Source organism: Lepidochelys kempii, chromosome 2 (genome assembly GCF_965140265.1).
Source record: "Lepidochelys kempii isolate rLepKem1 chromosome 2, rLepKem1.hap2, whole genome shotgun sequence".
Lineage (NCBI taxonomy): Eukaryota > Metazoa > Chordata > Testudines > Cheloniidae > Lepidochelys > Lepidochelys kempii.
This window is the reverse complement of record NC_133257.1, coordinates 252,144,724-252,162,871: the sequence shown is the minus strand read 5'-3', so window position 1 is coordinate 252,162,871 and position 18,148 is coordinate 252,144,724. Positions and strand designations below refer to the sequence as shown.

At 41.4% G+C, this 18,148-nt stretch overlaps 1 protein-coding gene across 2 annotated transcripts; it reads left to right on the top strand.

Moving 5' to 3' along the window:
• The first annotated feature begins 1,013 nt into the window (after positions 1-1,013).
• On the top strand, positions 1,014-17,759 carry INSIG1 (insulin induced gene 1). Of its 2 annotated transcripts, none has more exons than XM_073334573.1 (6): positions 1,014-1,235; positions 2,107-2,513; positions 5,647-5,771; positions 6,521-6,687; positions 7,250-7,349; positions 15,171-17,759. In XM_073334573.1, exons 2-6 carry the CDS (start codon positions 2,114-2,116, stop codon positions 15,198-15,200), a joined length of 822 nt encoding a protein of 273 aa, XP_073190674.1. In that variant the 5' UTR covers positions 1,014-1,235; positions 2,107-2,113; the 3' UTR covers positions 15,201-17,759. The 2 variants fall into 2 exon arrangements, with proteins under 2 accessions (XP_073190674.1, XP_073190673.1); XM_073334572.1 differs by having other exon boundaries at positions 1,014-1,256.
• Positions 17,760-18,148: the final 389 nt, after the last annotated feature.

Here is an 18,148-nt window from a genome sequence, read left to right as displayed (position 1 = left end):
TTCTGTCTTTGCCAGGGATAGACCAGGAATGGAGTCTTAGAACTTTTAGTAAGTAATCTAGCTAGGTATGTGTTAGATTATGATTTCTTTAAATGGCTGAGAAAAAGAATTGTGCTGAATAGAATAACTATTTCTGTCTGTGTATCTTTTTTGTAACTTAAGGTTTTGCCTACAGGGGTTCTCTATGTTTTTGAATCTAATTACCCTGTAAGATATCTACCATCCTGATTTTACAGGGGGGATTTCTTCATTTCTATTTACTTCTATTTTTTATTAAAAGTCTTCTTGTAAGAAACTGAATGCTTTTTCATTGTTCTCAGATCCAAGGGTTTGGGTCTGTGGTCACCTATGCAAATTGGTGAAGCTTTTTATCCAACATTTCCCAGGAAAGGGGGGGTGCAAGTGTTGGGAGGATTGTTCATTGTTCTTAAGATCCAAGGGTCTGGGTCTGTGGTCACCTAGGCAAATTGGTGAGGCTTTTTACCAAACCTTGTCCAGGAAGTGGGGTGCAAGGTTTTGGGAAGTATTTTGGGGGGAAGGACGCGTCCAAACAGCTCTTCCCCAGTAACCAGTCTTAGTTTGGTGGTGGTAGCGGCCAGTCCAAGGACAAGGGGTGGAATATTTTGTACCTTGGGGAAGTTTTGACCTAAGCTGGTAAAGATAAGCTTAGGAGGTTTTCATGCAGGTCCCAACATCTGTACCCTAGAGTTCAGAGTGGGGGAGGAACCTTGACAGCCTCAGACAGTTTAAACCGGTTACCTTTTCCGTTGGGATTGGACCGGAACGTTCGTTCCGTTCCGAGGGGACCCGTCGCCCCAGCCCTCCCCTGCTCACCCCCACCGGCGCACACCAGCCCGCCCTCGCCCCGCCCCGCCCCAGCCAGCCCAGCCGCGCGCCCTCACCGCCCGCTCGCGCGCCACCCAGCAGCCCCGACGCGGCGCAGCTGTCAGCCGAAACGGAAGGTGGGTGGTGTGTCCCGCACGTCATATGGGCTGCCTGGCTCCCATTGGCCGCCGAGCCTCACCAGACTGAATGTTGTTCCCGGCGCCGCGCGGAGGCTCCCTCCAGCCACCGTTCCGAGGGGCGGGGGCGGGGGCCGACTCTCCCTCTGCCTCCGGGGTAGGTCGGGAGCGGGTAACGTGACATCGAGGCTCGCGGCTTATAAACCTTTCCCCAGCCCGCTGCGGCGGCCGGACGGGACGGGACCGTGAGGGAGTCGAGCAGCGCCCCCGCAGGTGGGAGCCCAGCCGCGGCAGGTAGGCGACCCGGCAGCCGCGGTGCGCAGTGCCCCTCCCCCCAGCACTGGAGCTAGGAAATGGGGGGGGGGGCGGCTGCCTTGTCCCCCCCGCCCCCAGCGCGGCTCCTTGTCCGATGGAGGAGGGAGGGGCCTGCCGGGGTAGCGCCGGAGCCGCCTAGTGGCGGGCACTGTCCTGCGGCTCTTGCCCCTCGCGGGCACGTGCGGCCCGGGTCCCCTGCAGGGGCTGCGCTGCCTGCGCCTCGGGGGGCTTGGGTCATCCGGCCGCGCCCGCCTGCTTGCGGACCCCGCTCTCCCGGGGATGCCGCCTGGAGGCGGGTCAGCCCTTTCCGGCCTGGGCGCTTGGCCCCTCGCACCCCCCTGGGCTGGGGAGGGGCCTGGGGGTAGCTTGTCATCCTGGGGCCCCGAGGGCTGAGAGCCGGGGGGCGGGGTCTACACCAGGCTGCCCCAACGCTGCCTGTTCCCCTGCCCAGCCGGGTGTAGCGCCCTTGACCTTATTGTCTGAGGTGCCCTGGGGGTCTTTCCCCCCCCACCCCTGTGTGACATGTGATGGATTCAACTGCAGAGACGTGGCTGCACCATCTGGCCTGTTCTTGGCCCGGCCACAATCTTTCTCTGACTTTTGGCAAGTCATTTGACATCAGTGTTTGATTCTCTAGCTGTAAACAGAGTCTGTGGGTGTTGGGGATCTAAATTAATTTGAGCTCCTCAAATGGTAGGTGCCATAGACATGCAAAGTATTATTGCGTGTGTGTACATGTGTACACATGCACACAAGTGCAGAGGATTTAGGCTTTGGGGCACTAATAGGCACTCTTCTGTGTGTGTGTGTGTGTGTGTGTGTGTGTTAGGATCCTGATGGTGAAGCCAATGCCCAGATTAGAGAATTGCACCTGGAGTTGTTCCTGCGCTGCTTCGGGAAGGCATAAAAACCAACTGGGGAAAACTGCTGTTGGACTGGCTGCCAAGGTGGGCGAGATGCTGAGCTCCTCGGTCTCAAGCTCTCCACTGACTTTGGTGGGTCATGGAACACGGACCCCGAGCACTTCCAGTCTCAGTAGCAGCAGCACCAACAGCCTGAACTTGAACCAACACCTGGTGCAACGGAGCTTGGTGCTCTTTGCTGTGGGTGCTTTCATGGCACTGGTGTTGAACTTACTGCAGATACAGAGGAATGTGACCCTATTCCCTGAGGAAGTCATTGCCACTATCTTCTCCTCTGCCTGGTGGGTGCCCCCTTGCTGTGGGACAGCTGCAGGTGAGTCCCTATAGGTGGCTTGGTCAGCTGCAATGTGAGAAAGAAGGCACTGGCATGGGGGGGGGAAGGGTCTGTGGCCTGCATGTTCTGGGGTTTGGCAGTGGCCACACTTCATGTGTATGTAGTTGGCATGACATCTGGGCTTGGGGGGGGAATAGACTTGGTCCAGCTTTCTCCCACAACCAGGAGAAAACTAATTTCATATCTGGCACAAAGTGCTTCCTGAGCTTAAGCACACTCTTTACAAAGGTGATGTGCTTCTCTTTCAAACTGCCTTGATGTGTATTTGAGGTATGAATACTCTGTTCAGCTGGCCAATATTTCAGCAGTGTTCTGGGGGAATTGGATACCTCTCTACACACAGCTCTTTAGGGCTGAGGTGATTTCTGCAGGCTGTGGAGTATAGGGTTTTTCTCCTGGTAGCCTAGAGAAGCTCTCTCCACTTGTTGCAGAGTATTGGGGTATATCCTGGGCGTCCTGTTGTCTCGCAGGACTGTGAACAGTGCTTAGACCTAGTGCAGCAGCAGGCATGGCTCTCATTACTGCTTGCTGTCTGATTGGTTCCCCCTGAAACTGGTGAGTTGCAAGGTTCAGTTACTATTGGCTGCCTGAGTGAACATGCCACAGACAGAGAATCGAAAACAAGGAAGTCACATGTCAGTGGGGAATGAGGGAAGCCTTTCTGGCTACCTTCCCTGTTCTCTGCCTGAAGCAGTGCTACTGCCAGCAGCCACAAGTAACCACCAGAAACTGAGTTCTTGCAAGCTACAGCACAATTTGTAACAAAACACACAATGAAAATAAGAGCCATTTTGCTGTTTAATTGGAACAAAAATGGGCCGCTGACTTCAGTATTGGTACTAATAATCTAAGTCCTGCTTTTACCGTACATCTAGTATATACAGATGGCACTGGGGAAAGGATGGGGAGGGAGATGGCAGGTCAAATTAAAAACAAATAAATAAAACCAAGAGATGTTCCCATGACTTTTTTTTTAAAAACACAAATAGAAGAAAAATCTTAAACCTTCCCATGTAGCATCTGCAAGCCAAACGTTATAGCATTGTGCTAGTGCATTAAAGTAAGAGTGAAAATCTGTAGACTCTGGCTTGTGGAAGCTGGAAACACTGAAAACACCATAACCTGTGAAAAGGAACTATGCTCTTTAGAATTGTTTTAATAATCCAAGTAAAGCATTATTTGCAACATTGACAAGAAAATTTCCTTCTTAAAAACATACCTTTCAATCAATCTTTAAATCTAATATGAGGATAACAATTATAGCAGATTACATACAACTTTATTTTCCAACTCTGGCCAGGTATAATCTCACAATCTTATCATTCTTGTAAGAACCCTCTGAAAATGCAAGGTTTTTTTTTTTAAACAGAGCATTTGTCTTGGTGAGTAAGTGTATATAGCTGAGTGCATCATCATCACTGATAGACCAGAAGTTTTCTTCAGCAGGACTAGATTGTAAGCTTTCATTTGAGTTTTGTGCTTTCTGATCAGAGGATGCTCTGTACCACCTTAGAGCCCTGGCCTATACTATCCAATGTCCTATCTCCAGCTGTCACCATCCCTGATGCTTCAGAGGAAGGAGATTTAAAACAAACAAACCCCCTCCCTAGAATACATTTGGGGTTGTGGGGTGAGGGGGTGTCACTTCCTGATCTTTGCAGGTGGCAGGCTGGAATGCTGAAGCATGATCTTTAGGAAGAAGATAAGACAAACTAGAAGTGAGCCCCAGTGCTATTGAGACTTGTTCCCTCCCATCACAAGCAACCTGGTCATACAATTGCACTCATAAATTTGTCCAGCTCTCTTAAAACTAAATAAGTTGTTTGCTCCCACAATTTCCTTGCTTTGAAGGGGAGTAGAAATGGGCCATTCTAATCCAATTAGTATTTGTCACTCTGTCACAGGCTTTCAATCTTGGAATCCTGTGTGGGTGGTTACATTGGTCTGTTTGTGGGTGTGCTTTGCATTGGGGCATTTGAGTTGTATAGGTGGCAAATCAACTTTTGAAGAATTGTGGCAGTTGGACCAAGTAATCCATTTTGCGCATTTTGCTCCCTCATATCACTGACTCGTAACAACAAATTATTGTTTGTAAATTAGGTGTACAATAAGGGTGGCAATTGGTTGTTACTTCTGTCAGTGGTCTAGTACTGCTGGATAGATGTAGCTGAAAGGCCCTGCTGTTGCATGGGTGTAATTGTTAAAGTCAAAATGGGTGAGAACTTAAAAAGTGGATAGTAACAGATTATGAATCCCAGTGATGACCAAACCTGGTGATATTCTAAACACATACATAAAAACCCATGCTTGCAGCTGTTTCCATCACTTCACACTGACTCAGACATTTAAGGCTTCAGAGTGACAATCCTGAAATATTTTTTTTTTATAGCTATATGAGGGGAGAGTTCCTCTGCCCATGGTTTAAGTTCAGGCAGGTATTTATGGTCCTGATCCAAAGTCTATTGACTTCAGTGGACTTTGGATCAGCCCCAAATGTAAGATACCTGTAACTCAGTCATGCCCATTCAGTTGTCACTGGAGGGTGTCTTGGCTATACTGGATTCTTGAAAGGAAAGAAATATTCCACTCTTCACTTTAATTTAAATTTTTGGTAATGTCATTCGTTGACTCTGTTATGTAACAGGTATCCAGCCGTATAGATACAAAGTGAGTATGAACTGTTACTCTTGGGAGAAGGAAGTCCCTTGACTCTATGGACTTGTCTTCTCTACTGTGTCAACCTTACTTCTGTGCTGGCTTCAGAGCTGGGCAACCACAGAGCAGCTGTCTGGGTGCCCAGCTCTGAAGGCAGCACAGAAGTAAGGTGGCAATACCGTGACAAGCCCCCCTCCTTATAATAGCCTTGTGACTCTATTTTGGGTCAGGCCTCCCAGTTTAAGTGCTGTGTACTTTTACGCTATAGATTTCACAGGGGAGACCAGATTTCACTGTCCATGATGTGTTTTTAACAACCAAGAATTTAGTAGGGCCCTACACATAAAGTGATGAGCCTAACTGCTTAAAAGGCTTTGCCATGCACTTATTTGCTAGACTAATATTGAAATATTGTATAAATTCTATGTACAAGCTGTCTCTATTTCATTTTTTACAGCTGTTGTTGGCCTGCTGTATCCCTGTATTGACAGCCATCTTGGAGAACCACACAAATTCAAGAGAGAATGGGCCAGTGTAATGCGATGTATAGCAGTTTTTGTTGGTATTAACCATGCAAGTGCTGTATCCTTGAACTAGTTTACCTTTTTGCATGTTTATTTAAATGTTGATTATAATGAACCACAGTAGCAAGTTTGTCTTAAGAGTCTTTCTTCCCATTCATGCTTGAGTGACTTACACAGGTAAGACTTAATGCTAATAGGAGAGACATGGTCATAGCTTACACAACAGTTGAAGAATTGATACTTACTACTAAATACGTATTTTTAAAATGGATCATATGCTATTCTCTCAGAATTGTAATTCGAGTTCATGCCAACTGAACTGAGGCAACTGTTAAACTTAAAAATATGACCTTTTTGCTACTAAAATGGTCAATAAAGATGGGTTTCTCACCCATGCAAACAGCAATCTCAGAAGTTACTAGTAGTCACTTTCCTGGCTGGATGCTTATTGTACTGAAATTCTTAGAATAGCTACTATTCCTGCAGAAAACTTAAATCCACAGAAAGGTGGGAAAGTCTTGGTTTTATAGCCCAAAACTTTAAAAATTGGGATTCCTTAATCTTTGGGTACTTGGTATGAGCAGCCTTGGCCTGATCTTCATGGTTAAGTGCTCACAACTCCAACTAAAAGTCAATAGGCTCTCTGAAAATGAGCTCCAAGGTCTCTCATTGGGCATCCAGAATTAGTGATCATTCTTAAACTGTCAACTTCCATTTCTTGATGTCTACGTGAGGTATTAAAGTTTTGTCTGAAACCTGTTTCTGTAGCTTAAGTCTTTAAGGAATTGTCCTTAACTTTCTTATCAGAAACTGGATTTTGCAAATAACGTTCAGCTCTCCTTGACTCTAGCAGCATTGTCATTGGGTCTTTGGTGGACATTTGATCGTTCAAGAAGTGGTCTTGGTCTTGGAATTACAATAGCCTTTCTAGCCACTCTAATCACTCAGTTTCTTGTATATAATGGTGTTTATCAGTAAGTATACACATTTAAAACTTGAACTCACCTGACTTCTAGAGAATTCACTTTTTTTGTAAAATATAAAAATTACAGTAACTTCAGATATAAAGCAAAATATTGAACTTTGAAACCTAAAGAATATAAACAAGTGTAATGCACTATTCCTAAAACAAAGGCAGGGCCAACCATGTTGGGACATAAGACAGTGGCATCGCAGCATGCTGCCATAGAGGATCAGTCTTGATTGTGAGCTCTTGGAGAAAATGGTACTAAAAATAAGCTCAGTCCTCTCTCCCTCTTCCCCGCCCTCCCGCCACTGACTCTGAAGTGCCATTGACTGGCCCCAGAGGGAGGGGATTGCTAACCTTCTTTGGCTGGAAGCTGGCCTTAACCCAGCGTAGGGCTTTTTTTAAGAAAGATGAGGATTATTTCCTCCTGTTACTACTTCTTTATGTGGGTGGAGGGGAATTCTTTGCATTACTGTTATGCTTCTGTACAAGACTATGGGACTATTATGCTTCTATGTAATGGAAATGTAATGTCTTTTTTTTTCTAATTGACTAATTTTTTACTTTAGGTATACATCGCCGGATTTTCTTTACATCCGTTCTTGGCTACCATGTATATTTTTCTCAGGAGGCGTGACTGTAGGAAACATAGGAAGACAACTGGCTATGGTAACTGTTGTATAATTAGTATTTGGGTATTCAAAAGGGAAGCGTCCTTCGTAGATGTTTGTCCATGGAGACTGCCTGTGAGGACATGATTCATGAACTGACTAGTAAGCCTTATAGAACCTCCTCCCAAGGGCTGAAACTTGAGCATAGAAATCTGGCATGTTGTCACTGGGATGGAATTCTATAGTATTCATTAGGACTAGGCTCTTTCTCCTAATCTGAGTTCTTCCAGTGGCAATTTGAATCATACTGGGTGTCATAAGCCTGATTGGAATCTTAGTATTGTGAAGTGCAGGATCATAGGAGAGATTCTGATGCCCCTCCGCTGACTGTCTTAACACTTACAGAGACTAGAAGTTGTGGGGAGGGTAGAAGGTAGAAAGACACTGGGGAGGGAAACCTGCTTTTTTTTTAAAAAAAAAAAAAAAGAAAGAAAATTCAGTTTTTCATAAAAGTGTTGCCCTATATAGCTTTATCTTCATCCTACTATGAAAATACATGGTGTCTTTCTCCTCACAAACATGTAGTTCAGGGCCTACTCCTGCATAACTGTAATTTCACACATGAGGTGATTGTACATGCTGGATAATAGCCTCATATACTTAGTTCTTAAATAGATCTAGTAGAAACTTGCTTTCTTTACAGCACTATTTAACATTTAAGACATTTTGTCTTGCATATGGCTTGCACATCAGCTTAAAACCTGCTTGTCAAATGTGTTCTGACATTGATGGATAGTCCTAATTAATACTGCGTTGATTTGGCTTCTGTCTCCTTAGCCATAATTCTCTGATCCTGGAAAGCCTCCTCCACTTGACTCTCTCTGCTACCCTGCAATGCTGATGTGATTGAGGTGTATAAGCTCTCCCAAAAGAAGGGCACAGGGGCTTTCAAGTACATGAAATGTCAGGCTCAATGTTCAAGATTTTAGTAAAGGAGTAGGGGAAGCTGTTGAATGGCATGTGTGTAACACAACAGGCCTCTTATCTCATCCCTTCTACCCTAGCTCTCCAAGTCAGTGTTGGAAAACTATTGTCCTGTTGGTGTGAATGGGGTCATAGTTCAACATACCTTGTAGTATGCTTTGCTACTGAGGTGCTGAACTTTACTGACCCCATCAATGCCTTTGGGACAGTAGTTTTCAACACTGGTTTGCAGAAAAGCCAGGTTAGGGAGATTGTTTGACCCCTTCTCTCCAATGTCAAACATCAATTTCTTTAGTGTACAAAGGGCCATAGGGTCTGTTACTGAACTAATGAGGGAGTCTTGCAGTAAAGAGAGGAAGAAGAAAGCACAGTGGAGGTCACTTCCCTTTAGAATTTTGGGGCAAATTTTGAGGCTACTCATTTGACACCTGGTCCTGAGTCCCATGGCTATGTTCATGCTCTCAAACTTTTCAGTCAGTATCAAAGTTTGCATGAATTTACTTTTTAATGTGCAAGACCATTAATGCAACTTTAAAAACCTGTAACAATGTAATCTGTCTCTGCATATATTTTAGTTAGGGTAAGATGATGCTGAACACAATTCAGATGGATAAGAAGAAATGAGAGTTTCTAAAGGGGTGAATGTGATATTGGTTCTCTAGTGATAAATCAAAAGCCTAAACAGAAAGATCTGTCAACTCTCTCACTGCTTTAAGTGCAAAATGGATCTTTATTATGGAAGTACCAGTTGCAACTCTTTAAAGGCTATACAGATATTGATGTGTTTATTTCATGCTGCATTGTGCAACATCTTTATGCAACAGCTATGATAAAGGAAGTTAGTTGCCTTTGTTCAGATCTGGGGCGGGGGCAGATCAAACTGCAGATATGTTTAGGAGAATCTCCCTTCACACTGGTAATACTACTTAATTGGCAATGCCGACTAATTACAGAATCAGGGAGGTTGTCAGGAAGAATTCCAAAATTAAAGTTCTAGAAAGAAAGGACAAAACTTGACAGATGTGTTGGTGAGGAGTTACTGTAACAAATGCTATCTGTCATTACCAGAGCTGGTAATTTTCCACTGGAATGACTCTGGAAAACACTGTTTGTTTTTGCAAAATGGAAACTTTCTGCATGAAAACTTCAATTTTTCCCAAAAATTCTCTTTTCTATGGAGGAAAAATTAAAATGACAGCTGTCCACCTGGGAAGTGTTTGTCAATTTCACTCCCTTCCTGCAGGGAGAAATTGTTCAATTTCACTAGCCTTCTAGGCAGGCAGGCCGCCAGCAAGCTGAAAACTCCATTGTAGTTTTCCTAAAGCAGAATTTTTCTGGAAATTCCTTCCTTTGAAAATATTGCATTTTTTTACTCATGGGAAGAGATTTCCATTTCCATTTCCAGCCAGCTCTTATTACAATTTTGAGTAATCCATTATCACTAAAAGTTGTTATAAGAAAATGCAAGAGGATAAACTGAAAATGGAATCATGTAACCTGTTCCACTAGATCTTCTCTGATGCTTTTGGATGATATCAATCTTCTGCTGATCCTGTGTGGCTCACTGGACACTTAACACCCTTGTAGTAAACAAGAATGGGAGATGGTACAATATTGTAGTTTAAACTAAAGCTGAACAAAGTGGTATTACTTTGTAACAGTGTTCTCTAGTCTATATCCAGGCAGTGAGCCAGTTAAAAGGTCTTGAAATCCTACAAATACTTGTGGTAGATGCTTTTTGGCACTGCTTAAAACAAAAAGCTGTACGCTTAGTTCTTTCAGTGGAAGAAAAGTTGCTTTGTTTGCAATCTCTCAACTCTTGTGGTCTGAAAAAATAGAATGACCTTTATAAATGTGGTTTTGGATAGAAGCTGCAGTTTGACCTGCTGAGGAGGTGTACCAACCCATGTGACTATCTACTGCCACACACATTGACACTATAAGGCCTCTTCTCCACTAACCAGATTGCTGTACTGCATGCAAATAGCTTAAACATCTTATGTAAAAGCTTGCTCTTATTTTGAAATAATTGGACTAGGCACAGGTATAAGGGAGTTTAAAAATCTCTCTCTGTTCACATTCTGGACCAAAGGAAAATTGAAAATGAAGGCTTGAGTCTCTGCTGCATCGCACCTTTGTCTAGTCACTTATAAGGGGTGTGTGTGTGTGTGTGTGAGAAATTCTACCAAATCAGAAAGGTAGCATTTTTATACCCACTTGTCTAGTTGTTTATATGCAAGCAAAGGTACATGGCAATGATGGAGAATCAAGCCCAAGGCATGTAAGCCTTCACGGGTCTAGAGGTCAGAACTGTACCTTTCTACACTTCCTGATTACTCTAACTTGTAGAAGAGTGTCTTCCCTTCCCTCCCCTCTACTGTATGTTTTGTCAGGTGAAGGCTATACACTGTGAGGTAGCTCCAGCTTTCTGATTACTGGACTCCAGAAGATTTAATAAGTATTTTGAACATGTGTAGTGTTATAATTAAATGTGGTGACAACCTGGTACTAGGTGAAGCACCTTAGCCTCAGGCTACAACCACCCCTGATTTCTCTTAACTAGGCAATAATATGGTTTCCAAAGAGAAGCTGCCGCCAGTCCTGCCATGTCTGGAGCTAGTTGCCTAACCAAAGTTGGAGGGCAAAGGCTCTATTTTTGTATTGCTACCATGTTCAGACAGCAAAGGAACTAAGAGAAATAAAAATGCACCCTATATGTATTGTATTTGCTTGGTACCTCTGGAGTGTCTAGATAAAGTTTTTTTTAAAAAAAAAAAAAATCTAGGGTGTTACACAACAAAAAATGGTATGTCTTAATCCTAATCTACAGCATCTGTGATTTTTAACCTACCACTGATGACTGGTGTGAACTCCAGGCCCTACCGCAGTCCATGATAAGTTTCCCTGTCTGGTTCATCCTCTCTCTGTTGTGAAAAATAAACATTACTGTAGAACTGTTCTTAGTGAATTATTCACTTTTAAAATAAATCTGTGTGAATAGGTACCTGTCACAGTCTAAGACAGTTTGTGACCATGTAGAGCCCACACAAGTCCCCTTCCTGGGATTTGGTTGTACTGGCACAAATTAACACTAAGATCAAAGTTCATCTTAAACCTCTTCTCTGCCTTGGCTGCTCCTAAGGTTCTGCCTGCTGGACTTCTAACTTCACACCCTAGTTTAACTCTAGAGATCCATCAGAGTCAGAAGAACTCCAGCATGCTTACTGCCCACTAACAATGTATATGGTTTCAGTCAAACATAGATTGTTTCTCACTAAGCCCTTTTAAAGTGTAATAACCTACTGCAGAACATGGCATCCTGTATATCCATGACTTGACTGCTGTGGCTTTTTGCACTAAAGGTTGACTATGTTGTATAATGAACGTATCCTAGAGTGTTGTTTCTATTGTGAAACTTCACATTCTTTCTGTAATTAAGTGGACTCCTCCCTTTTGCTGAAACTATTTCCTTTGAAAGTCCCATGTTGGACATGGCATGCAAATCTGGCTGCTTTTGTTCAGCACACAAGCTGTGGCTCTATTCTGTGATTACCTTGCAACAGTAACATGACCACATGACTGAAGTTTCATAATATAGTTCACTCTTAATAGGGCTTTCAGCCATAGACACCTGTCCCTGTTTGCTTATTGGGGGGGAAAAATGGTACTTTTGCCCTCTATTTTGAGCACTCGGGGTTATGAATCAGCCACTTTTCACTTAACAGTAGTTGTTAAACCCCTAAAATAGTGTAAGCCCTCGTTATGCCTGTGAACTCCTACCTGCGTCTTACCTTGAGAAGCATTTGTACTGAGCTGTTACCAGCCTTACAGGGAACCTACTATTGCATCTTAATGTGGCAGGTAGCTGGGCAGTGCTAGAGTCTAGCCTGTGGAACCCATTCCACTTGACATCCCTCACTTAAAACAAACAACATTCTAGAACAAATTCATCCCTGGCATGAGCAAGTGCAATGGGAATTTTGCCTACTTTAGTCAGGGCTGAATTTGGACCCTTTCCCCCAAAAGTGTGGGTTCATGCACATAGCTAGGCTGTTAAAACATGTTCATTAGTCATCCTCTGTCCACCTCTACTCACTTATTGAATTTATTCTTGCTGTATCTTGTCACTAACCAAGGTTGTGAGCTCTCCTAGGGTAGGGATTGTATCTTTATTTGTACAGCACCTAGCACAGTGGGGATCTTAGCCCCCAACAGGAGTTTCTCAGTGCTAGTGTAACTGTGTATAGGAGACCTTCTTATACTTCCCCATAAAAATAACTTTGTAGGGCCCTTGTCTCACTTGTTGCAGGAAATTGGAAGGTGTGTAAAATAGGGAACTGCATGACGAGGATGTACTCCTGGTTAAGATTGCTGAATGTCACCCTAGGGAATTGGATTCTATTTCAGCATCTGCCACAGAGTTTGTAACACTAAACAAGTCTTCTAAACAAACTTCTCATAGGTAGCTACTCTCTTTTTTTTTCTGGGTGCCCAGTTTAAGACACTTCGGGCCTGTCTTGCAGAAGTGCTGAGTGCTCACAACTACAATTCAAGACAACGAGAGCTGTGTTTTGAACATGTCAGGTGTTATAAAATGCTAAATACTCTGGGAAATTGTCATGTTGGACACTTAAATTAGTTGATATTTTTGTCAATTTAATCCTTAATCTGTGTGCCTCAGTTTCCCATCTATAAACTGGGGGTACCACCCTCTCACCTCATGGGGGTGTTGTAAAGATAAATTTATTAATGTTTGTGGTGCACTCAGACGAACACTAAAAAAAGAGCCTGTGAGGAAATGAAGAATTCTGAATTCCTTAAAGGACTTGGATCATGTGCAATAATTAGGGCCTGGGGTCACACATTGAGTGATGAAAATAAAAAGAAATATTGAATCACTACCTGCTAAGTGAGCACTATCTGTCTTGTGCACTGAATGAAGCAGATTCTGATGGGGGGGAATGTAATCATGTAAAGACTATTATAATGAATACACACAAGGGGAACCTTAAGTTTGGCACTTCCTAATCTGAGTGCTTTATTTTGCAATATTAACATTAATAGTTTTTTGTGCTTAATTTTAGGATGTGCTGTACAGCACTTCTGACTATTATAGTTTAAATCAGTAGTGCTTTGAGATCACTCTTAGTTTCTGCTAATAGAAGCCCCTTAAAGTACTCTATCTGAAGCATAATCCTTTTACTCTTGATACTGTTAATATATACATTTAATTTGGCCCTAAAGAGGAAAACTTACTAGGTTATAAACAATTGCAAACCCAACCTTGGTTCCTTTCACAGGGGTATGTCCATTTTCAACACTGACATTCTATGTGCATCTTGATCTCTCTATTTCAGACTGCCTAGGTTTTAATCTTCCTGGATTACTGTCTGGGAATACTTTGCATTCTGTGAGAACAATGACCTCGAGGACTCTTACTAAAATAGTAGGGGACCACACTAATAATCCTTTGGTCATGTCTTCTGGAGATTTGTGGCACAAGCTCTGTTCCTTGCAGTTCCAGAACTCCCATGGACTGCATTGTTCTGGGTGAGCAGGCCATACAACAGTAGGGCCATGTAGTGTATGGAATCAATATGCAGTTTAACTCCATCAGCAGCTAGTCAGTTTTAGACATGAATCCCCAAGCTAATCCTTTGAAGACAAACCAGTTATGAAGTGCAAGCTATGTCAAAACATCCAAGGATTTCTCCATCTTTGTACAAAGACTTGCCCTGAAAACTACATTGTTTCCTAGTACAAATATTCCCCTAGAAAGCTTGGTCATGTACAATTGTTTCATAACCCATTTCAATATAGTTAACGTTTGGACGCTACCCCAGAGCATAGATTCTAAGGATAAACTTCTCAGAGAATGTTAAATAATGTTTCCCTGTTATTGTGAGATTTACTGCAAGATACTACCTAAATATGCCATTAGTTGTATTCTTCCTTGACACAAAGTTATGTTTCAAGCCAAAGTTGGAAAACAGTAATCAGACTTAAAGAAAAAATTGGGGAAGAGTCTACAACAATGGGAGAGAGTGTCAGAACACTACAATGTTAAAACAGAAATCAGTAAATAAGTTTTGACAATGAGCAATTGACACAGACAGTTATTGTCAGAATAATGAGATTCATAAAAATGAACTCAACTGGGAGCTAAAGCAGATTTGGTGCATTCTATTAGTCTTTAATAGCAAGTCAGTTCTACCCAATTCATTATATGGATAGTTCTGTTGTCACTACTTCTGTAGATTGGAATATGTGGCCTCAATTCCGGAAAACACTGTTGAAGTCGGTGGGATTTAAGTGCAGATACATGCTTAAAGTTAAAGCAAAAGGGTTTTCCTGAATTAAAGATGGATGTACTTCTCCCAAATTGGGGTCTGTATAACTAGCTATAATGCTGTATTAAAACTGATGAGAGTTCATTAAGATGGACTATTCTCTGGTCAAAGTTCTGAAGTATTAACAATCTATTCTTAACAATTGTTTTGGGGGAGCGTACTCTAAATGCTACTTATTAAACCTCATTTTTGTAAGCATTAATATGTAGCGCTTATAGTTTAGGTCTAATGAAACTTGCTGTACAATGGGAAAATATCCTTCCCATTTTCAGATGGGAGAAATTAAGACAGAGGTGAAGTGCCTTGTCCAAGGTCACACAGCACATCAGTAGCAGAGCTCAGATTAGAACCCAAGTTTTCTAACTCCCAGGCCAGTGACAAATATAAAGGTCCAAATTTGTTCAAGTTATTTCAATAATTTCTAAAAATACTGGAAACCTTTAGTACAGTAATGTGTACCTCCCTAGATAATGTAAGTCACACAACAATAGAATGCAGTATTGTTTACTGTATTAATCACTTTTTTCTTTTTTTTTTAACCACAGGGTATTCCTGAGAAACCACACACTGATTAGATCCTTGGAGCAAAAGACATGGTGCCAGTATGAAAACAAAATTAAGAAGATGTGTTCTTGTTTTTGACTGAGGATTATTTTTTCTAAATCTATATGGGCTCACTGCACAAATGACTTGTGAAAAATATTAATCCATTTTGGAATAGCCAACTGAAATTAACTGCTTATCTTGAAATCTTACCTTGATTTACTGCATAAGCATTTGTGCCTGGCTGTTCTCTCGAAGAATTTAACATCAAGTTACATACAGCAGTTCTAGCTAGGTGGCAGTTTTCCAATTACTAGATTCCAGTTTCAGTTATTGAAGCAGCTGCTATATTTCAAAGCCTTGAAACTAAAATTTAATTATAAGCTCTTGTATCAGTGCCCAAAGGAAGTAGATTGATGGTGCTTAAAAAAGGTGAAGTATGGTTTAATAGGAATAGTATTTATCCAAATCTTTTTTTAAAAAGGGTTGTTTAAAAATAAGCGATCTAAATTAAATTAAAAGCATTAGTGCAATGCTTTGAGTTGTATGAAGGAATCATGCCCTTACTTGTAATGCTGCATTGCATTTTTGAAGTAACTTAATATAGAATCTATAAATCATTTCAGAACAATAGGTGAATTAGACAATCTTGTTTAACGCAAACTGCATGAAACAACTAAAAGCCCCAATTCTGATAGTTTCATTATAGTTCATCTGTCTGTTTAATACTTCTGTCTGTATCTTGGCCAAAATCTGGCCCCAATTCAATAAGGTACTTGAAGTGTGTGAGTGTGCTTGCTTAAAGGTGGGTATATACCTTAGTATTTTAGTAAATCTGGGCCTCAGATACGCTGAGCACTTGCAGTCCCACTGCTACTAGTGGGAATTGCAGGTGCTCAGAATTTGACCCCTATCTGCCACTAAAGGTAATGAAAATACTTGTATTTATTTCCTGGGGAGTGGAATTGGGCCCTGTAAAGAGCAGATTATGAGCCTAATCTTGCTTCCACTTTAGTCAGTAAGAGTTTTGACTGAATTCAATGGAATCAGGCACTGACCAGGATTGTCACTTACTGTTTAATAAATGAAGCAGTTATTAGGTTACTTCTCTGTTCAGTTTTTGGAGAGATCACCACTTTATTTTTTCACAACCCTATAAAACTTGCAATCTGTGATTGCCTTGTAAAAAAAATAGTGCTTATGTCACTACATTGAACATTTGGTGTTTCTAAATATTTAGTTCTAGTGAGCACAATGTATACATTTAATAGCTTAGACCACAGTAGACTTAAATAGCAAGTATTAGGTCTTAAAATGAAAGTGCAATGTACAGTAAAATCTGAGCCTTGTATTCTCTTCAATATTCATTGTTTCTTATGATATATTAAAGAGAGGGGTTCTGACTTCATTTCAATGCTGCATGGAGGAAAAATTCAGCAATAATTTAACTGGCAAAGTTAGCTTATTGTTGTGCCTTCATTGAACCCAAACTTTTAGAAATACTCCAGTTTTGTGGTTATGATATGCTTGTATACTTTTATGAATTTTCCTTTTGTATTAAGCAAGTTTTGTTCATTTCCAATCTTCTGTATCTTCAGATCTAGCCTGTGACATCTGTTTAGAGGCTTAGCCGTCAGCAAAAGGAACATTGAGACTAAATAACAGTGTTTGTAATTTTATTTCCTTTTTGAGGGAAATATTAACACTTTGGTGCAGACTTGAAAATCCTGAATTTGAAGGGAAGGGAGTAAACAAAAGTAAAATTGCCTTCAGCTTGAAGATTAGCACAAAGGCTATCTTAAACTGAGCCCAATTCTGATCTTGCTTTAGTGTAAATCAGTAACTCCATTTGCTTCAATGGAATATCACTGGTATAAGGGCCTTTTACTGCAAACATTTATGATAGGAATAACTATAGATAGTCAAATTAAGCTCAGTAGGACTACTGAGAAAGTTATGTGCATAAGTGCTTGCAAGATCAAGGCAGCAAGGCCTGAGATCAGGATTGAGCTAATTCATTCAATAAAATGGCTGACTGTGCTATTTGGAGAAACCCGTTAAGTTGGAATAACTGTTGTTACCAATGTCAATGCCTAAATAATCAGATGTGATTAAAGGGCACAATGAGCTGTAAATATATTTGATCAAGACAGCAGTAAGTATTTAAGGTATTTTAAAAGACCAACTAAATCTGTATGTGTTAGAAATAATGCAGCCAAAAATGTAAGTCAAAAGTTCAGTTTTGCCAATACTTCTAAGTATATTAACCAAAGTGATCAGTTGTGGGAGAGAAATTTGCACTATTCAGGATTTGAACACTTAAAAGCTCATTCTTACTGATAAGTTTTCAGCAGTGTGTTTTGTTTTACCTTTTTATTATTAAAGGTTTAAGACCAAGTGACTTATTTTTTGTGGATTTTCTTTAAGAAAAATTTGTTGAATGAGTCCAAATGTGATAGCCATTCAGTCATTCATTCTGATTGGCAGAAAGTACTACATCTAACACACGTCCTTTTAAAACTCAAATTAAGTGAAATTTTGAGGCAGCTGTCTTTTAAAAATAAAACAAACCATGGTTTACAACTCATTGTGATTGAAGATGGGAAGAATTTTTGGGGGGATAGGGGGACAGAAACCCTTTCCTGTCTTACACAATTCAGTACATCTTTTAATTCTTCTTGGCAGACCAGCATATGTTGCTGGTGTGTGATTTGAATACCAGTGAGAGAATAAATCAATGTGAGGATGGTGCGCCTCATTTCCTTCCAAGATGCTCTAATTCTTCAGCTAAAATCTTCAGACTTTCTGGGGAAAAAACAAGTGTACAATTTAAATTTTCCTTCCCAGTACAATGGTAGGGGAGCTACTTCATTACCGTGCAATAAGGAGTGCTCTCAAATTTGCCATATAATGGAATCTCTTGTGAAGGTCTGTGCCATATTTGACATACATCAAGGGCAAATTAACTAGTTTACAGTTA